We start from the raw sequence: 22,445 nt of genomic DNA on the forward strand, positions 1-22,445 counted from the left end.
GGCCGGCGGGCGGGCGGGCGCGGAGGTGGGGGGGGGCGCCGGGGGTGGGGACCGGCCCCGGGACGCCCCGCCCCCGCCGACGCGGCGCGCGCCGACTGGCCGCTGGCCTGTCACTCACCCTTCACCATGGTTGCAGCACAAAGCGACCGGCCCCGGAGGCCGCTTCCTCCCTGAGGAGCGGCGGGGCGGCCGCCGAGGCGCAGGAGGAGGAAGAGGCGGGGAAGAGGAGGGGAGTCGCCGCTTCCCAAACACTCTCCGGGGGGCTGTGCGCGACGCCCGCTGCTGGGAGTCCGGAGCCGGCCGCCCGCGGCCCCTTCCCTCCCACGCCCCGCGCAGACCGGGAACAAAGTTGCCGAGAGCGACCGGGCTGCGGGCGCAGCCCGGCGGCGCGCTGGCCGCTCCGAGCGTGCCCATGGCGGGAGGCGGCGGCGGGGCGCACGGCAGCGGTCGGAGCGGCGGCGGGGCGGCCCGCGGGGATGCAGCAGCAGTCGGGCGGCGCGGCGGAGCGCAGTAGACGGAGCACCGGCGCGGCGCGGACGGCGGCCGAGGCCCCGCGGCTGGGCAGCGCCCGGACCTGAGCGTCCTCCGACGGCGGCCGCGGCGCCCGAGTACCGCCCGGAGCCCCGAGAAGAGGGCAAGGAGGCCCGAGCGCCCGCAGCCTCCCCCTCTCCGTCGCTCGAAGCTCCCTAAAAATAGCTCAGGCCCGCCGGGGCCGGGAGGAGCCGCCGCCTGCCCCGAGGGGAGCCGGGGAGGCGTGTCGAGCCCGAGCCCGGAGGGCGCTTGCCCGGCTGAGCGGCGCAGAGGAAGCGGGGAGCGCCGGGCGCTGCTGGGACCCTCGGCCGCGGGGCCGGGGCTGCGCGGCCTCGCGCGCCCCCCGCCTCGCCGCACCGTCCCCGGGCCCCCTGCCCCCACCCGCCCCGCCGCCGCCGCCGCCGCCGCCGCCGCCGCCGCCGCCGCGGTTTGGCTGGTTGGCCCGAGGCGGGCGGGCGGAGCGCGCAGGGCGGAGGCGGCGGCGGCGGCGGCGGCGCGCTGGGCCGGGAGGAGGCGGCCGAGGGCGCGAAGCGGCCCCGGCCCGGGCCGCGGGGGGAGATGGCGTCCTACGTGGATAACAGCTTCCGCCAGGCGGTGATGAAGAACCCGGCCGAGAGGACCCCCCAGGTGAGCCCCGCGCTGGCCGCGCCCTCCCCCCCCCCCCCCAGCGCGGTGCGCCCCGCGCGCCCGCTTCTCATCAGGAGCCCAACTTCCTATGGCATCCCATCGCGGCGTCTTCTCCCCTGTCCATCCTGTCCTTACGGTCCCCTCTCTGGGATCTTCTTTTCGCCGCAGCTGACCTTCCCACCGCGGAGGAGAAAAGTCTCCTTCGAGCATCCCCAATTCTAGCCGCGCGTCGGGCCTGTGAGTCTCTGGTGGGGAGAGGGTGGTCACCTCCCCTGGCCGGCCCCTCCTGCCAGCCTGGTCGCAGGCTCCCTTCCCAGTGCTTGCGGCCCCGTCCACCTTCCAGAGTTCCCTGGTGTCTGCAGAGGTAGAGGAGGAAACTTGCAGGGCTTCTACCAAAGACAGAGCCGTGGTGGTCTTCGGCATACAGCGTTGAGATGTTGGTATATTTGCTATTTTGCTTTTTGGAGAAAGGGCTGCTGCTTTCTAACGAAGAGGGGGAAAAGTTGAACCGCTCGGTTCTTGGGTTTAGTTTCAATCGCAGACAACTGCAGAGCAGATTCAGATACACCCCCGGGAAGGGCACCCTGCGGGTTCTTTTCGCTGTTGCACAACCCCGTCAAAATTAGATAAGTTTGTTAGTTTTAAGCGTTCGTTTACCTTCAGGCTTATTTTTTCTCTTGCTCGAAGTGGAGGAATTGCTGATGGTTTTGGATTTGATCGTCTGAAGTTGGACTTGAGAGGGGGAAATTTTATAAAAATGTGGTGGTTTTATTTTATTTTACTTTTTTGCTTTTAGTGGCTGACTGGATAATGACGCACGTTCCTAAGCGTGGGGATAGTGACTCCAGGGCATCCCGCTGCCAACCGTCTTAAGACAAATAAGCCCTCCTGATCCTTGGGACCATCAGACATTTAGGATCTAGTGCTTGAAAGAGTTGCTTTGCTTGTTAGGTGTTAGATGCCATCTGTTCACATCCAAATGCTCTGCTTCTCTGACGTTGATTGTTATTATTTAATGCAGGGAGAACAGAATAACATAGCATCTTCCACTGTCTGTCTTTGGACAAGGCCCAGGAGTGGCACCTGGTACCGTTTTTGATTCTTGATTTTTTTTTCTGGCAGAGCCATCACATCTGGGGATGATGGGTAGATTGCACATATTTACCAAACGTGTGGAAGATGGGTGATAGTTTTACAAGAAAATTCATTTCACAGTGACTCCAGAAAATTCCTCTTCTGCAGTATTGTTTTGTCAAAAACAAAGAATGTCCTGTTTTGACCTTGTTGCCCTTCCTCTGCTGTGCCTTCTTCATCTGCTGTTTGTTTTACACTTGTCAGTGGAATCAGTCTTGTGTATCTGAAAATGCACGTTCCCGGTCACAGTGTGGTGGAAAAGCAAATTTCAGCGAAATATTTCAATACCTTCCAGTGTTTGAAGTGCCAAGTGAAATCATACATGCTGAGAATATTAGAACCTAGCCAGGCTGGTCAGAAAATGATGTCAGAGGCCTTTCGTGGAAATTAGAGGCGAAGTGGTGTCTTTGGCTGGCTGATTAGAATAGCAGTGACGTGAAACCTACTATCAGGTGGGTGGAAAGTTGAGGGGGTGGGTCACCAAACAAAACTGGAAGACAAAACCTCCACTGTGACAGCGGGTGGATTGTGCCCGAGAAGTGAACTGTTAAACGTTCCTGTTCCCGTGCCAGTTGTGGAGAATGGAGTAAAAACCGGCCCAGCATAGAGCTTGGCCAGTGACTACTAACCCCACAACGTGAAAGCTTCAGGGACCATCTGAAAACAATATGTTCCCCCCACCACACCTTCATAGAAAAAGTAAACGCAGGGAAACTTACCAAACGTTTTGAACATTCTTAAGTGTCCATATTGCTAACTTTGACGCTCACTTGGTGATTACTTATTATTATTTTAAAGAGAGAAAGTAGTTGGAAATGTGAAATGTAGTTGAAATGTGTTTTCCATCTTTACTGGCTTGTTAATCTTCTAAAAGTTTGAAATTTGCTCAAAAGTAAAAAATGTTTTGGTACAAGGTGCTTTTGATACTGAGTGCTTTGTGAAGGCAAAAGCTGGAAGTTTTTCTGTACTATCTTTTCTCATGGGTGCTCGAGTTAGGATTTTGTAATAGAAAAGCAAACTTATATAAACTTGATACGAACAGAAGGATATGAATTAGGAAAGTTTTGCTGTTGTGCTTCTGTTTCTCAGAATAGCCTTGGTAGAGGAGTTTGTGTGATTCTCACGACAGGCAGAAGAAAGGTACTTTAAAAAAAGAGAGGAAAATTGATTTTTGTGGTGTTGTTGTTGAATTCTTTTTCTTTTTTTTTTTTTTCAACCCCACCAACCCAGTTTCTCTCCCAAACTGTGAAGACATACTTTTGTACTAGGTCAGTCAACTGTCTAGAAGTATTCGTGATGTCGCTGGTGTAACCTAAGGAGTTAGCTGGAAGAGAATCTGGGGGTGAGGAGAGGCTCTGTAAACACAGGGACTTGGAAAACTATTATAAAATTAGGGAGCTTTTCATGCCCAGTGGGAACCCATTTTCCCATTTATTTAGGTATGTCACTAGACAGGGAATAGTAAGGAGAAACAACAACAAAAATTGTCACCCGAAGTTTTAGGCAGATCTCACATATTCAGCTTTAAGGGGCTGTCACTCACCTGATCCTCGGGGAGGAGGAAGAAAGCCGTCTTTGATGCAATGTGTGTCCCATATTGTGTGTCTGAAAAGTGGTTAAGTTCTAGTCAGTGGGCACTGTATTCCTGATAACAAACCTCCTGGAAAATAAGGAACACTAAATGTTCTGTTGATGTATTTCAGTGCACCTCTGTTGAAAAACAGGACTCTTAAGTAATTGCTTTATTAAATAAACTATTTGGGTTTCTGTCTTTAATCACTTAAATGGGAAGCTTGGTCACCTACGCAATTTAGTGAAGTAAAAGATGTAAATAAATTATAAACAGCTTCCCCCCCCCAAGGCTTTAAACAATAAAATGATTTGTCTAAACCATTTTATTAACTTCTTGAGTTCAAACCCTTTCAGATTGCTTATGTAGAGTGTTTAATCGCCCGTTTTTAGTTTTTCAGGTGAAACATCTATTGCAGAATTGTTTCTTCTACTTTTAAGATCTAACATGATGTGTTTTTAGCTAGTTGTAAAAGTTACTTTTTAAAATGGCTTGTGTAAAACACCTCCCACCTCGTCCCTTCCTAGTTAATAATTTGTTAACTTTGTTCTTCACTATTGGAAAACTTTTTCTTTTTTTTTTTTTGGCTATTACACCTTTTGATTTAGTCACTAATTCATAAATTTGTCATGGGAGAGCTCATAACAGCACAAGACTTAATTCTTTGTAAAGTCACTCAGTACAGTACATCTTGAATCATAACCAGAGGGCTGAAAAAGTACCTTTAGCCCAGAGAACTTTAAATTATGAGAATCTGCACAAAAGAGTAACTCTGGTGAAAATTTAACTTTCAAATCTAATGGAAGAATTGTGTCTATTACAGTAAAAATTTCCATTTCTTTTTTATCATTATTTTTGAGCAGTTTCATATTTTGACAGTTTATACTTTGTACTTTGGCTCATTTTGGGGCTCTAGTAATAAATATTTTTTTCTTAAGTAGTTTTTGTTCATAAAACACAACTGAATAATCTGGGTGCAATTTTGGAAAGCGTGTCTCACAAAGTAATGCCTGTTTGGCTACAAGCATTTAGGTTTCATAACAATGATAATCTGAATTTGTAGGTTAAAAAAATGCACACTTATTAGTGAAAAAAATTTTTTTTCAAACTCTATTAGCATGAGACTTTGAACATGTGAGGACTTAAATTTATGATAAAAATTATTAACACTCCTTTGCAATGTTGGTGGAAACTTAGTTGCCTTCAAATAACCTTTTAAACATTTATTAATTAACAGTTCCATAATTAGCTTTGCATAGCTTGGCCGAGGTTCAGAGTGAATCTCTCCAGCTGCAGTGCTGTGTGGAGGCTGGCTTAACAGAGCCCTTCAGATTTCACAGAACACTCAAAAAATTAAAAAAAGGAAGAGGACTACCTGGTTGCCAACTCATTGCAGTTTTTTCCTCTCGAGTAGGACATAAAATAAAAACAAAACTGTCTGTAACCTCCTATCACTTTATTTTATTTATTGTGTCTCAGTATTTAAAAAGAAGGGGTGGGGGGTGGCCAATACACTATCTCCCCAAAGCTCTGTTCTTGAAATCGGAGATTCTTTGCTTCATAGCTTTGTAAGAAAACTCACAATGTTTCTTTCTTATAAAAAAATTACTATGTGTGAATGAGTTTTTCCTTTCTTTTTTTTTTTAAATGGAGGTACTGGGGATTGAACCCAGGACCTCATGCATGCTAAGCATATGATCTACCACTGAGCTGTACTCACCCTCCTAAAAAAATTACAGCTGGCCTGAAAAAAGTTTATGCAGGTGGATTCTGGGGGGAGTTAAATGATCACAGTAAAGTCTGCCTTCGGTGATGTTTGAAATTCAAATCACACAAATATAGTAATATTACATAAATAAATAGGAGTATATACCTCAGACATAAATTAACTATTTGAAATACAGATACAATAACCTTTTAAAAAGGTGGAGTATGTTTTCTTGACTCATTTGAAAACTTACTCTTTCTTTAGCTTTGTTACTTACTTTGTAAGTTTTATAGGGAGCGAAAGGGAGCTGGAATGACCTCAACTAACTTTGATCGAGACGAGCATAAAGAGGTATGGGGACATGGGCGCAGGTGTTAGTTCCTTGATAATCTGTATTTTAGGGGCCGTGCCCTCCCCTCACTCATTTCCGGTAACAGTTTTCTCATCTGTAAAATGTAGATTATAGCTTTCTGAGGTTATCTTGTGGATTGAGTGGAAGGAAGTCCGTTTACCGCTGAGTGCAGCGCCTAACATGAGCTCTTACGGTATCGCGTTTTAATGCAGTGCCTGTTATTTAGCAGGCCTTGGGAATTCATGGATGAAATGAGACGTCGGTCCTTCAAGCCACTCCCCAATCTGTTGTGTCCTTGAGTAGGATGTGATTCATTAGTGCTGTGACAGCAGTCCCGTGCCAACACTGAAGAGAGGCGTGTTAAGTCTTAGGGCATGCGTGTGTGTTGCACATTAGGGGAGCAGGAACTCACGCTGCCAGAGGACAGGAGGAGATGAAGGACAGTCCAGACAAACCCATTGTCATGTTGGGTAGCACATGCGGTTGTGAGGAAACACAGGTGGGCCTTTGTTCAGGGTACCTGGAGCCCAAGGGATGAGAGGTGGATGGAAAATGACTGCATGTGGTGTAGACGCTTGTGGTCTGAGGATAGCGAGTAGAGGTCTGGCCTTCGGGGCTGGGTGGTTGGGAGCCCCAGTGACAAGGTAGAGTCCGCTGTGTGCACGTGTCCACCAGCTGCTCGTGTATCACACTGGGCACACGTGTACGCCAGTGCAGCCTGCTTGTGGCACATGACAATGACGGACACTCAGCTCCCAGGAAGAAAACCCAAGCGGTCGAATGTAATTGTCTTGATTTTTAAGATTTTTTAAAAAATCACATTATTTTCCCTTAAACTTTGATGTCTTCTACATGTACATTCTGGAATCTAATACACAGTATCTAATTTATCACATCATTCTGCTAAATACGTTAGTATTTTTGTATGTCTGTAATGGTAATGTGATTTCTAGACGTTCCATCCTTCGGAAGAGTTGAGGAACACCTGAGTTGAAGGTTACAGTTGACTTGAGTTGGCCCAAGGTGACAATTGTAGCAAGTCTGTGGGGACAGTTCCTTACTCGCCTCCCCACACCATTTTTTGGTTAGATAGATGAATTAACATTGAAATTAGGAAGGAGAAGGAATTTTTAGTAGACATAATTGGTCTTGTGCAGCTTTGCCAGAGCTCGAATATATATAGTGAGTAAAAACACATTATCGGTGATCATATCAGCCTGGGTGGGGGGAAGTGCGCTGATGGCCACGTTATATTCACTGTTAGGATTTTTATCTTTTCAGGAAAAAAAAAACAACCACCACCGTCTCTGGTCTCACATGCTAATTAACCAGCACTTGCTGAACTGCTGTGCCATTTCTGTATATGTGTGTGTGTGTGTGTGTGTGTGTGTGTCTTGCTGTGTTCAGGTATTTACTTCTTCAGTCAATTGGTGTGATGGTGGGGGGTTAGCTTCTGTGGAGCGGGAGGTTTAGTCCTTGCATTTTAAATTCTCTTGGCACCATTTCTATGCTTTCATGCCCATTAAGCAATAAAAAGTGTTTTGAAGGAGTTGGTGTGACTTGAACGAGAACCTTGTTTTGTCATTGGAACTAACGCCCCCTTTCCTCCCACTACAGTTCTCATGGCTTGCCTTCTACGAATTGGAAGTTGTAGATTGTGAAGGTTTAGAACTTCTCAGCTGTTTAATATGAGCCAAATGACTTGAGATGAGAACTGACGCCGGGATGCTGTTCACTGCTGGTGGCTCAGTTGACCAGCCCACCCTTATTGGCCCGTGGCCCCTTCTGTCCTTCCCTGGCCTGTGGTATTTGTTCCTCCGCAACAGAAAAGCTAACCAGGGGAGGAGAGACCCTAAAGGTTAGCCGTGAGCCGGTTGCTCCCGGGAGGCCTGATAGTAACTTCCCCAGCAGCCAGCTAGCAGCCAGTGGGTCTGAGGGGCTGGGGCACAGTGCTGATTATCTTATCCTGCGGAATATTCAATCTAGAGTTGAAATTCATTATCTTTAAAAAATTTTTTTTGTTTGTTTGAGACAATTGTAGATTCATGTGCAGTTGTAATTACTAACGCAGAGCTCCTGTGTACCCCTTACCCCGTTTTCCCCATTACGGGTACCTTGTAAAACTGGAGTGTCGTGTCACAACCGGGATGCTGGCGGTGATACAGCCTACCTACATGCAGGACTCCGCCACCGCAGGAGTGCCTCTTGTTACCTTTTATAACCACACTCACTCCCCAACCCTCCCTCTGGCAAGGACTCACCTGTTCTCCGTTGCTATACTTTTGTCATTTCAAGAATGTTGTATAAGTGCAATCACAGTGTTTGACCTTTTGGATCAGCTTTTTTTTTTTTTTTTTTTTCACTCAGCGTAATTAAGGCTCATTACCTTTTGGCTAAAATGATTTCTCCGATTGTCTCTAAGTGGTTTGTGCTGTGTTCTTGAAATACCAAAAATATTTGGGGATGGGCACAGTACAGGGTAAGGTGGACTTAGTGACAGTGATTAGAAAATTCAATAATGACATATATAATAAAGAGTAAAGGTCTTATATGAGCAAGAGTTGTGAGGGTACAGCACATTTGATATATTTCAATATATATAGTTTTTTTTTTCCCCATAGAAAAGTGTTTTTTGGTCACAATGTAAGTGGTAAAGCCAGACTTACCATCAGTGACCCCTCATTCGAAGAATTTACTTGATCTTCCCCAACTGAAGTGGAGTATTACAATTCAGAAGGAAGTTTAATGACTGTATTTATGAAGGTCGCCCAGGGGGCAATTTGAACGACAAAATAAAGAAGGATTATAACCTCTAGGGGAAGAATATCCATGAGCTCATGCCAATGTAAGTAAACCATCGAATAAATAAATAAATGGAGGAGAAGAGACAGCTCTTTGTTGCAGTAGAATTCCAATAAAAAATGTAGAACGCCTGATGGAAATGGAAAATCACCAGGAGGCACACATCCCAGTCATAATTGTTGCAAGCAAGGATCAGTAGATGCCAAAATGAGTGGGGGAGAGTCTGATGAGAAATAGCATCCATCAGAATATTTCCATCGGCTCCAAGTGTCTTCCCCCACGAGATTAATCAATTAGTTATAAAGGGGAAATCAATAATTTGATAGTAAAGAAACCAGCAGACAGCAGATCGCTAGGTGATTGAAATTATATGGGCAGACACATCAACACCCTTCAGTTTGAGTGCAGGAAACACCAGACAGACTCACATTTTAGGACAGTCCACAAAATGGCCAGTACTCAGAAGTGCCCAGGTTGTCCCAGATCGGAGGAGCCTAAGGATGCAGGATAACCAGATGAGATGTGGGTCCTAGATTCAGTCCTGGACCAGAAAAAACAAAAACAAATTATTAGGAAAACTGGTGAAATTTGAATAGATAATTTTACTGTGTTTGTTTTAGATAATAAATTATGGGCAGCTGCATAAAGCATATATAGGATCTCTGAACTATTGTTTTAAATAACTTTTTTAGTCTAAAGTACTTTCAAAATTAAAAGTAAAAAACCACATAGCTTTTAGGGTTTTATTGTGACTCTGAAGAGGGGCTACCAAATTAAGATATTAAAAAAAAATCTTTTTCCTGATTAATGATTTAATCTTTAATCTTAATGAAGAGCTCAGTGCCTTTTAGCTAAATATTTGTATACCTTGGACCATTAGTGACATGGTTAAAGCAATCTATTAGAGGAAATTTAAAATACATACACACACAAGCTTCTAAACAATGGACAAGAAGAGCTAAAACAGTAACTTTTAACTATTTAACCCTTATTCCCATCTGGATTTTGTAGATATTCACAAGATGCAGTGTATTTTACCAGTTGTGAATGTTTCATGATCTTGAGTGTAAGTAAATTAGAGTTTTTGTTGTAAGAAAAAGTGTGTAGGAGGTAAAATACAACATGCACATTAAGCACTGCAGAAAGGAAATTGTGGTTGTGGTGGAAGGAGGTCAGTCTATGCGAAATCAAGTCCACAGGTTCCCCCTCCTCCTTTTCCTTTCCTGTGAACTTAAAAATTCTTTAAATTGTTACTTTTGGTAGGAGTGAGGGGGTGGGAGGGAGACAAGGGAATGGCAAGGGCGTGTTTAAGAGGGCTGGTCAGAGGCACTGTTACATCTGAGGATGGTACCTTCTGGCTGTGTGTGCAGTTCTTTCCTCTGCACTTTTCCTACCAGGCTCCAAAAAGGAAAAAAAAGAATTAAAAATTTATATATATAAAAAAAGATTTGTAGAGAGATTTCTACCTTGAACTAGTTTTATATTTATATATATGTGTGTGTGTGTGTGTATATATATATATATACTCATATATGCTGTTGCATTTCAGTTACAATGCCAGTCTCCCCCAACCCTCACTCCCTCACGTTAGCCACCTACCTTCCTTTTTTTGTGTGTGTGTGTGGTAAATCCTGGAGGATGCATGCTGTTTTTGTATACTGTGTACTTTTAAAATTTTTCCCCTGTTACTGAAGTTGGTGCCGGAAGATTGGATTGAAAAATATGGGCCCTGATGTTTCAGATAACTACAAATAAGTTAAAGCTGGAAGATCCTTACTATTTTCAATTGTAAAGATAAAACCATTTATTTTCTATATTTTAATAAGATTTTTTCTGTTTGATGTTTTTGATAACAAATTGCATCTGAGGGCACCTGTGAAAAAGGAAACAGCCAGCCCGGCTTTGAAGCAACTCCAATATTATAAAATAAAACCTGTGAAAGTGTGTAGGTGTTGGCCAACCCTGTTTAACATGCGTCCAGTTGTTCTATATGTAACTGTTGGAATCCTTCAAGGCAGTAGGTTTCTGATTTCTTCCCTAAGCTACATTATGCAGTCTTACAAACTCTGCTTTCTTTTAAGCACACTCCTATTTGTTAGAAAATTCTTGATTGAGTTGTGAGAAATGTTTGGCCATCCAAGATACATGATTTAGTTGTTGGATTAAGAAAATGCTTGATTAAATTGATACATTTCCAAACAACCAGAGATGAGTTTGAAAAACTCATAAGTTAAAAAAAAAATTGAAATACAGTAGCCTAAGATGCCAAGAATTGAGGTAAAGAAGAATTCAAGTGCATTTCAGTTCTTTTCTGGGCTTCGTTCATGTTGGGCCCCTGGCTTTGGTAGAGCCGGAGTAAACCGAGGAGCTGGCTGTAGGGGGAACATCGTTGAGGACCTCCCTGCTCCTTCCACTGGGGAATCACAGACTTCTTCCAGAGGCAGACCGGGTATGCAGAAACCCCCAAGTTCTGTATTCCCAGATGCGACTCTCTGAACCTAAGGTCATCTGAGACCTACCTCGTAATGGGTGAGAATTCCTGTCTTGATTCCATTTTCCTTGGTGTGGTTTAAATCTCCATCCCTTCGAGGGAACTCTGTGGGAGGCAACATGGTAGAATCATTTCCCTTTGAAAGTCCTTGTTCCCACTTTGCATGTGGTGGGGTGGCTGTTTTCCTTCGTAGCTACACATTTGTGTCTTTGATTGTATTCATGCAGTAGTCATTGTGAGTTTATTTAGTGTGTTTCCTTCATCTAACATAGCGGTTATGAGCCTGGACCCTGATGTCCAGACCACAAACTGCTTTGTGGTCCTGGGCAGGTCACTTAACGCTAGTGGGGCTCAGACCCTTGCATTTCCTGGGCTGTTAAAGCTTCGCAGAACTCTGGGGAGCCGATGTTGGTTTGCCACCTGTTTATTTTGCCAAGTGAGCATGTTAAGATGAATGTAGACTTGTTCCCCACTAACCCCATTTCATAGAAGAAAGGACATTTTAATGTTGCAAAGATAGAAAGGTCATAATCTCAGAATAAGTAAATTTACCTTTCCTTCACCATATTGTTCTGTTTTTGTCAAGGATTGCTAAAATTTTACCATGGGTGAGTGTGGTAATATCAGCCTCCCAGAGTAAACATGTTTGTGTGCTTTAAAGTTCTTCAACAGTCTTTAGAGTGTTTACCGTTTTTTATTATTAGTATTATTATTTTCAATAGTTGGTATTTATTTTTCCCTTAGATGATTTTTCATCAGTCATGTCTTACGATTGATTCACCAAAATGATTTGTAATATACATCCATTTGATAGACTTGGTTCCTGGCTTGGATTGAGTTAGACTTGCATTAGTCTGCGGGTTATCAGAAACTGCACACACAGAGGCTTACCTGTGGGCTCATTTTCCACACACAGTAAGAACTCTAAAGTTAGGCGGTGCAGGGTTAATGCAGATGGTCATGTTGTCACTAAGAAAACCAGTTCATTCTACTTAGCAAGTGATTTTAGTTTTCCAAGTCCCAAGGTGGTGGCTGCACCACCAAGCAGGGGAGAAGAGAGAAGGGAGGAGGTGGAAAATGCTTTTCTTGGAAAGAGTTTGCCTTTCATTTTGAAGGAACACCCTCTCCAGGTACTTGCAATTGGCCGGAGCTGTGTCCGTGGCTCCTCCTAGTTGCTAGGAGACTGACAGTTTGAGTATTTTCCTTTTCCGCCTCTATATTACAGAAGGGCCGGAAAGAAGGAGATGAAGATGGATGAGTGCTGTCGGTTGATAGTATTTGTCCAACCTACTTTGCATAGGAGACATCGTTTTCCTAAGTTTATGCAGTGATTCTCGGGAGACCTCTTTGAAAGTCTTAATGTATTACACAGCTGTATTCCTTTAGCCACAGTTAGGGAGAAATGAATACAGATATATAATGTATAAACATATTCAACTTCTTGGCTTACTTATTAGATGTATGATTAGTAATTTTCTGAAGCACAGTCTCTTCTTTGAAAATAGAGGTTAAAATACCAGTGGGTGAATTTTATATATAGATATAAATAAAACACTGAATGTAACTTTTAAGTATAATTATTTCTACATGATGACTATTGATTTAAGTATTGATTTCAAGTAAGATGTAGATTTATATGTTCTAAGTCAATTCTTTTTGTTTCAAATTACTCTGTTGTGGGGGAGGGTGTAGCTCAAGTGGTAGAGCACATGCCTTGAATGCATGAGGTCCTGGGTTCAATCCCCAGTACCTCCTCTAAAAACAAACAAACAAACAAACAAATAAATAAACAAGCAAACCTAATTTACCCCCCTCCCCACAAAAAAAAATTTACTCTTATTTTTTGAAAACTTTTTAATGTGCTCCAATTTTGTGATCTGAAGTTTCTATGTGTAGTAATATTTTGTCATTTTTCTGGGACTTTGAAGTTTTCAATTTGTCATTCCTCCTAAAAGCTAAATAATCACTTTTTAGAGCTAAATATACGTTTGTGTATACAATGTTTGTAACAGCTGTTTGAATAGAGTTTTCTATAACTTGTTGATTCATACTTACAAACTTCTGTCTTTAAGAAAGGTGGTTTCATCTTGTATATATTTCCCTGCACTACACAGTGCAATCTTTTTGGCTATTGTACAAGACTAGCTTTGATATTAGATAAGTACGCACCATGCCCTGCCTTAGGGCAACCGTGGTGTTTGTTTATGGGCTTTTTATGATCGCATTCCAGATTTATGTAGATAAATTGCTCTTAATGTGTTGTTAGGTCATTTAAGCAGTTTGCTGTCAGAAGCTAATGGCTAGAAATGTTATTGGAAAGAGTGGGATTTAATTTAAAATAGTCTTTTTTTTTTTTTTTAATATAAGTTAATTGTTTTGGGTGTGTGTGTGGGGGACTGGGAGGTAGTATATGCCTGAATTTGGAGTCCAAGCTGGAGCCTTGGTTTCACTTAAAATGGACTGACTTGCTCTGTGTCCACCAGCCTCACTAGAGAGCCTGCTGGCCTGGGGCTTGCCAGTCATGTCTAAAGCCCAGGACTTGGTGTGCTCTGCAGCACAGAACTGGAGCCAGCAAATGTTTAATGGCTTGGTCTTTGTTTTTCCCAAGAATTTGAGGTACAGGGGAAAAAGTAATTGTATGCTTCTATGTTAGTAGTGAATTGGGTGAAAGCTGAAAGGGGCAGCAACTTTTGGTTCAAGTCCTCCTTATAGAAACGTGTACTTTTGTGGAACAAAGTTATTTTTATGGAGTATCAGGCAGTCACCTGCCTGTAAGTTTAATCACTTGGTGCTGGGATTTTGAACTGTGATTTACGTGCTTCACTGTTATTTAACAGACATATGTGTAAATTCTTCCTCTGATATCCTGTGACACCTTTGTTATATTATGCAATATCTGTTTTTTTTTTTAATTTTGTTAATTTGAGATTTTGATTATCATCAGGGACAACAGTTTAAATTAATGATAGACTTATAAAATTAAACTCTAATATTTGGAACTAACTTGCAGACTGTAACTAAGTAGAGATCCTAGCCTTGACCCATTTTAATAGATACAATGACCATTTTTAAATTGTAGAATGGTTTATAAGCAAATGTATTAACTTCTTAACAGGTGATTTCAGAAACAGATTAAATATGCTGCACTGAAACCTTACTTATTGATTATATATAGAACTTTAGAAAAAAGTAACCTGTCATTAAACTTGTTCTGGGTAAAATTTTTGCAAATTTGTAGCAAAAGACATCTTAATTATATACACACATAGATTAGAATTTAGCTTTAACTTCATTGTCTTCTGCTTTTCCCCTGTACTTTTGGTCATTTTTAACATTGTCATGAGGCTGCTCTTCTTTGTGGGAGGAGATCGTGTGATTTCTCAGGAATCTGAACGGCCCAGGATCCGCAGGTTGCTTCCCTCACCTTCTGATGGTGCCTGAGGTGATGCTGAGGCCAACACTGGTTCTTGGCGTTGAGTGGAACCTTCGGGATCAGCTGACCAATGGTTTCCTCAGTGTCTCACAGACCTGGAGGCTTCTCGGGGCCTCTGGGGAGTCCTAGAAATCTAGCTTAGCCTCCACCCTTCATTTTTATTAGAAAGAGGAGATTTACCACTAAAAATGTTGAAACCCCTTGTCCAGTTTGGACTTCTGAGTAGAGGAAATAAATACCCAGAGTAGTTGGGTGAATGTCCCCGTGTGACAGGGACAGAGCCATCAAACTGTTGAAAATTTAACCCCCTAGGTTGGGATGAGCAGACTGTAGCCCCTGGGCCACATTCAGCCCCTAGCCTGTTTTGTATGAAGTTTTGTTGGGACACAGCTGGGCTCAGTCTTTCCGTGTTGTCCGAGGCTGCCTTCATGCCAGAGCCTGAGTCTGGCCTGCAAAGCCTGAAGCATTTACTGTCTGGCTCTTTACAGAACAGGTTTGTCCTTTGCCTTGGACTCTCGTTTCTGAGAACTTCCAGCTGATTTCAGGGCTCAAGGATCTCACAGGTCTGTTATAATTGTAAGTCTGATCATTTTCCCAAGGAGGTAGCTTTACCCAAAGGGAAATGAGGTGGAAGAGAGACACCCCATCCTAGTCTCTCTGTTACTTAAACACAGCAAAAGCAAAGCTCTCTTGTCCCATTTCAATTATTTTGTTCTTTCTGGGTATATCCAAAGAGGACCTGGACTTTTAGTCATCCTAATATAGTATCTCCTGGTGCTCTTCACAAATACACTCGGAAAGGAGAAAAGAAATTCTGTTCCTCAATAGCATTATTGACTCTTCATAGAAAGTCCTAAAGACACTGAGTATAATGTGTATTATTTATTATTGTTCACCTGTTAAAGTTCACCCAACAGGGTTTTTCTGTGTTGTACAGTTTTGCTCCTAGGAAGGACATATTTTTGTATAGATTGTTGTCATATGTTTTCCAGCCTGACTTTTTTTTTTTTTTTTTTTGTAACTGTGGCCTTTTTCTAGGTTTTCTGTGAGTCTGTGGCCTTTTTTTAGGTTTTTAAGAAATCTAGAGTTAGATGAGTTTTAAGAAAACCCTCTTCCTACATACAAATGATCAATAGGCACATGAAAAAATGCTCAGTATCACTAATTATCAGAGAAATGCAAATCAAAACTACAATGAGTTATCACTTCACACCTGTCAGAATGGCCATCATTCAAAAATCCACAAATGGCAAATACTGGAGAGGCTGTGGAGAAAGGGAACCCTCCTACACTGCTGGTGGGAATGCAGTTTGGTGCAGCCCCTGTGGAAAACAGTATGGAGATTCCTCAAAAGACTGGGAATAGACTTACCATATGACCCAGGAATCCTGCTCCTGGGCATATATCCAGAAGGAACCCTACTTCAAAATGACACCTGCACCCCAATGTTCATAGCAGCACTATTTACAATAGTGAAGACATGGAGACAGCCTAAATGTCCATCAACAGATGACTGGATAAAGAAGTTGTGGTATATTTATACAATGGAATACTACTCAGCCATAAAAACTGACAACATAACACCATTTGCAGCAACATGGATGCTCCTGGAGAATGTCATTCTAAGTGAAGTAAGCCAGAAAGAGAAAGAAAAATACCATATGAGATCACTCATGTGTGGAGTCTAAAAAACAAACAAACAAACAGCATAAATACAAAACAGAAATAGACTCATAGACATAGAATACAAACTTGTGGTTGCCAAGGGGGCAGAGGGTGGGAAGGGATAGACTGGGATTTCAAAATTGTAGAATAGATAAACAAGATTATCCTGTATAGCACAGGGAAATATACACAAGATCTTATGGTAGCTCACAGAGAAAAAAAAAGTGACAATGAATATAAGTGTGTTCATGTATAACTGAAAAATTGTGCTCTACACTGGAATTTGACACATTGTAAAATGATTATAAATCAATAAAAAATGTTAAAAAAAATCCTCTTCTTACATTAGGCTTCTGCTATTGAAACAAAATGAAACTATGAGTTGTTTAAGCCCATCCACTGTACCAGACCCCAGTCCCTGGCACACGCCGGGTGCTCTGCGTAATTAATCAACTTTGTGTACTCAGAAATACCCTAATTTCCATTATGTTTACAATCAAGAATTATTTGCCTGCTACTTTATCTTTTAAAGAAATGGTGGTAGGCATATTATCTAAACCTTTAAATTGGATTCAGAGATAAAACCGTTTACTTTTTATTAAGTTAGTTATCTTTCTTTATCTTGCATCCAAACAGAAACTCACGTGGGTTGGTAGTCTTTCCTCCTGCAGGGTGCTGTGGAGTAGCTGTTACTTCTTGGCAATCGCAGACAGAATTTAAACAGTTGACAGAGTATAACTTGTACATCTGTGGTAATGAATTGTATCAGTGTGAGTAAAGAAAAGAGACTATTCCATGGGACTTGTGGAGTTAGAAGTAAAATTACTCAGGTGAGAGGATTTGCTTTCATCAGAGTTCAGGTGGGAGACACTGACTACTCCAGAATTGCAACAGTGTCTTTGCCAGCGTTGAGTGAAACTTTGTAGAGGATGCTGATAAAAACCTTATTACAATGTATATAGTATCAGAACTCCTCACTCCCCAATAGAAATGTTCCTGGTGTTCATGGTCCTTCAGTACGTTATCCTTAGAGGGTAATCAGTGTTCATTCTTTCAGACGTTACCTCTAAAGTTATCCATGGAAACAGTCAGTTAATGTCCTCTGGAAAGGATCGAGAACTATTTAATTTAAACTTTAGGCATTGTACAGTATTTTGAACACTTCTGTTTGTGATTTTTTTTTTTTTTAAGGAAGGGAGTAGATATTAAACATACTGAATCAATTTTTAGGAAAACAATATTCAAATTGGTCAAAAGAAAAGACAGAACAGCATGAGGGAAAGAGAAAAGAAAATAGCATCTCCTAGAAATCTTTGCAAGTCTGGCAGAAAGCAAGCCATACTTGTCAAGCTGGGTGCCATTTTTTTTGTTTGTTTGTTTGTTTGTTTGTTTTTTGTTTTTTTGTTTTTGTTTTAGGAGACATAAGAAAAATCCCACCCTTCGCTTAAGATCTGGCCTTCTGTATATCTTGCAGTTTTCTTTATATATGAAATAAGTGAAATGACTTACTGTAAAATGTCATTTACTTGTTCTTGTCCAAGGCTTTAAAAAAAGTGGCTAATCTCTATCATCTCTTTGAGAAGATTCTAAGAATTTCTCCACATTTTCTTCTGAATTTACTAGATAAACACTCCCCCCTCTGACTGTGAAAAGGAACACCTTCAAAATGACCCCATCTGCGCTGCCTCTGGACTAGGTCCTGATTTACGTTTCCCTTCATTTTTCCTTTTCTCCGTTGATTATAAGATGGAGAGCACAAGAAGAGCAGTGCTGTGTGGACCTGTTTACTTTGGGTGGTATTTCAGAGGGGAACCCAAGGCCTCATTTCTCATTGTCAAGTAGGGGCCCGCTCATGTGGATGGTAATTTTCAAGAATGAGCCTTGTAACCACAGAGAACAATCGTCTTGCATGATCTTCTGGGCAAACTGCTGCTCTGTTGGAACTGATTTTGTAAGAAACTAACCGCGGAGTTTGGGAAAGGGGACATTCCTTTGTTGTCCTTGGTAGCTCTTCTTTTCCTTCTAAGTTTCGTCCTCCTCAGGCTTCTCTCAGTGTCCCACTGGCCAGGTCCAACGCCTCCCCTTTTTACCCTTTCTGGTGACTCCATTCAGTGCTGGTCTCCCTCCCTCCCTCACACCTACCCCCGTCACTTTTAAGGGACTGGCTTAAATGTTTCCTTCTCCACGAAGCTTTCTTCTGGTCACTCGAGCCCAAGGTTGAATTGTTCTTTATGGGCTTTTTACTGGTTTTAAACTTGCGCATCTCTGCAAGGCATTTATCCTCTGGTAATTGTTTCATAATTATTAGGTATACACATCTTATCTCCTGTTTTATTTATTTATTTATATTACTTTTAAAAATTGAAGTACTGTCAGTCACAGTGTGTCAGTTTCTGGTGCACAGCATAATGTCTCAGTCATGCATTTATATGCATATTATTTTATTTTTTTATTGAGGTAAAATTGGACATGACATTGTGGACATTTCAGGTGTACAACATCATTGATACTTGTGTGCCCTGCATAGTGACCACCACTCTGTGTCTTGTTTTAGTTCATCACTGCACAGTTGACCCCCTTCACCCATTTTGCTCTCTGCTCCCCAATTCCCTTCCACCCTGAGACCACCAGTCTGTTCCCTGTATCTCTCAGTTTTTTTTTAATTTGTTTATTTATTTATATGGGAGGGAGGTAATTAAGTTTATTTATTCATTTATTTTTTGTAATGGAGATACTGGGGCCTGAACCTAGGACCTCCTGCATACTAAGCATGCACTCTACCACTGAGCTGCACCCTTCTGCCAGTTTGTTTTTGTTTTGTTTGGCTTGTGCATTTGTTTTTTTAGATTCTATGTGTAAGTGAAATCATACAATATTTGTCTTTCCTCCATCTGACTTATTTCAGTTAGCATAATTCCCTCAAGGTCCATCCATATTGTTGCAAATAGCAAGATTTCATTCTTCTTTACTTAGTAATATTCTTGTGTGTGTGTGTGTGTGTGTGTGTGTGTGTGTGTGTGTGTGAGACATCTTCTTTATCCATTCATCCACTGATGGACAATTCCGTTGTTTTTCACATCTTGGCTATTATAAATAATGCTGCAGTGAACATAGGGGAGCAGATATCTTTTCAGATTAGTGTTTTCATATTCTTTGCATAAATAACTCAGAATTGGAATAGCTATGTCATGTGGTAGTTCTATTCTTAATTTTTCCAGGAACCTCCATACTTTCTTCCACAGCAGCTACACCAACTTACGTTCCCACCAACAGGACATGAGGGTTCTCTTCTCTCCACGTCCTTGCCAATACTTGTTATTTGTTGTCTTCTTGATAATAGTCATCCTAAGAGCTGTGTGGTTTTGATTTGCATTTCCCTGGTGATTAGTGATGTTGAGCATCTTTTCATGTGCCTGTTGGCCATCTGGATGTCTTCTTGGGAAAGTGTCTGTTCAGTCCTCTACCCATTTGTTTCTTTGATGTTGAGTTGTGTGAATTCTTTTTGTATTTTGGGTATTAACTCCTTATCAGATATACAATTTGTAGATACCTTCTCCCATTCAGTAGGGTGCCTTTTCATTTTGTTGATGGCTTCCTTCACGGCAGAAGTTTTTTAGTTTGATGTATTCCCACTTGTTTATTTTTGTTTTTGTTTCCCATGCCTTTGGAGTCAGATCTGAAAATATTGCCAAGACCAGTGCCAGGGAAGTTACTGCCTATGTTTTCTTCTAGGAATTTATGGTTTTCAGTTCTTACATTCAAGTCTTTAGTCTGTGTTTAGTTAATTTTTGTGTATAGTGAAAGATAATAGTCTTGTTTCAGTCTTTTGCATGTGGTTGTCCAGTTTTCCCTGCACCATTTGTTGAAGGCTGTCTTTTCTTCATTGTATGTTTTTGGCTCCTTTGTTGTAAATTAATTGCCCTGTATGTGTGGGTTTATTTCTGGTCTTTTATGCTGTTGCATTGATCTGTGTGTCTGTATTTATACCAATGCCATATTGTTTTGATGACTGTAGCTTTGAAATATGCTCTGAAACCAGGGAATGTGATGCCTCCAGCTTTTCTGTTCTTTCTCAAGGTTGTTTTGGCTAGTCAGGGTCTTTTTGTGTTCCCATACAAATTTTAAAATTATTTGTTGTAGTTCTGTGGAAAATGTCATTGGAATTTTGATAGGGATTACATTGAATTTGTGGATTGCTTTGCTTAGTGTGGTCATTTTCACAGTATTCTTCCAATCCATGAGCGTGGACTATCTCTCAACTTTATTTGTGTCTTCTTCAATTTCTTTCATCAGCGTCTTAGAGTTTTTAATGTGCTTTATTTCCTGTTTTAAACTCCAAAATTCCTTGAAGGTGAAACTATCTTATTGGCATTTGTGTTTCTGTGGTGTTTTGTAATTCTGTATCATTCCATAAATATTTAAACGTATAAAGTGTGGCAGACAGTCTCATGGTTATTCAATACGTAATACTGTTGGGACCTGATCCAATTTGTTACGGTTTTAAAATTTAACTCTTCAGAAATTATTTTTTTTACTATTTGAGCATAATGTGACTTTGGCTCGTGATTATTTTAAGACTGAGCCACAATTGATTCCTAGAATTGTGTGGTTAAGCCATAGTGATCCAAATATTACTCAGTCACCATGACTTTGGTAAGCCACAGAAGCAAGTCAGAAGTAAAAACCTGAATTCCACGCGTGACACTGTGAACTCCTAAGCCCTAGACTTCAGTTGTTGCCTTGGATTTTATTTGGGTATGTATGCATTTGCTTCTACAGGATTCTGAACTTTTTGTTTTACACATCTATCTTGTAACCTTCCTTAAGTTAGATTAACAATATGTTAAATTGTATATCTGATCTCTTGGAAGATCCAAGAGAAAAAAATTGAGACTGGTAATGCTGTAAGTCCCTTGGCATTGAAGTTGCTCTACTGCTGTCACTCATTTTGGGGTCTGTAATTCTAATGAGGAAGAGTCACTGGAAGGGCGACACTGCTGCTACACTCCTTACTCTTTGAGCGACCTTGGCAGCTTTCACTGTGCTTCATTTTTCTGGTTTGTGAAACAGAGCACACTGTTGTACCTTTCCTGTTTTCCAGGGTGTTTGTTATGGCTTAAATGAGCATAATATATGAGAAAGTACTTCGCAAATGGGGAAGTCTACGCTAGTGTGACATGACGATCACTGACACAGCAAACGTATTAGTGCCGGTAGGAATTGTGAGTCATGTTTAGAGATGATGGACTAAGATCCTTCTAGTATTTGGCTAATAGCACTTACAGAAATATGCCTGTTTCCAGGGTAAGGCAGTAAAACCGTGTTTCCAAATTGCTCCTTTATTGGGTTGTCCAGCTTAATCCTTATCTGGACCATTTGAGAAGCACAGGCTTCACGTTGAGTTTTTAAAGAGCTTTTCCTTGCGAAAGCATTTTCGGACTTCAAAGCACCATCGTGTAAGAACTCATCTGCACTGGTGTTATCTCGAGTAGCTTTGATTATTTTATTTTGAGTAAAAAAGCTGAGCCTCCAATTTTTCACTTTTAAAAGTACTCAAAAGTGGCAAAGTCTTTCCATATGTGTAACATGTATATATATTCTATTCTGAGTGTTCTTCAGAATACATGCTTTTAGAATAAAAGCTTTGTAATTGTGAGCTATGAACGGATATGATTTTCTTTTCCTTTCCGTTTATTGAAATCTGTCATCATTCTGTCTATAAGTTTCGGTGCTCTGTGAACCTTGACATATAGCCAGAGACGTACATAAGAGTATTAATCAATGTAAGAGTGTGGAATAAAAACCTCATGACTGTTTTTGAAGAATTTGAAGAGGAATTTGAATTACTTTTATAATGTAAACGTTCACTATTGAAAGGTGCAACAGTAAATGAACGAATCTTTATGTTACACTTCTGGTTATCCTTAGTAAGAGGTCCATATTAGTGATTTTAGGAGCTGTCAGTGTAATAATAAATAGTACTTCGCGTTGGGTTGTTTGCTCTTCATTTTACATCTAGGAAGAACGTAACCAAGAAAAAACAACTGAGGGCTGAGGGAAGGTATCAAAAAACAATTGACATTGTTGAAAGGCAACTAGGCTTTCTTCCTCAAAATAGTTTTTGTTTTGGGT

General features: G+C 41.6%; 1 protein-coding gene and 1 non-coding gene across 7 annotated transcripts in view; both read left to right on the forward strand.

Moving 5' to 3' along the window:
- The first annotated feature begins 1,025 nt into the window (after positions 1 to 1,025).
- RAPGEF2 (Rap guanine nucleotide exchange factor 2) overlaps positions 1,026 to 22,445 on the forward strand; it is a 219,872-nt gene continuing 198,452 nt past the window's right edge. For all 6 annotated transcript variants that reach the window (XM_064486607.1, XM_064486656.1, XM_064486708.1 and 3 more), the window contains exon 1: positions 1,026 to 1,158. In XM_064486607.1, the coding sequence (XP_064342677.1) occupies positions 1,090 to 1,158 (69 nt within the window). In that variant the 5' untranslated portion in view covers positions 1,026 to 1,089. The remainder of the gene's footprint in view (positions 1,159 to 22,445) is intronic.
- Positions 12,897 to 12,970, forward strand: TRNAS-UGA (transfer RNA serine (anticodon UGA)). Its single transcript has one exon. It is a non-coding gene; the product is annotated as a tRNA-Ser (tRNA).

Source organism: Camelus dromedarius, chromosome 1 (genome assembly GCF_036321535.1).
Source record: "Camelus dromedarius isolate mCamDro1 chromosome 1, mCamDro1.pat, whole genome shotgun sequence".
NCBI lineage: Eukaryota > Metazoa > Chordata > Mammalia > Artiodactyla > Camelidae > Camelus > Camelus dromedarius.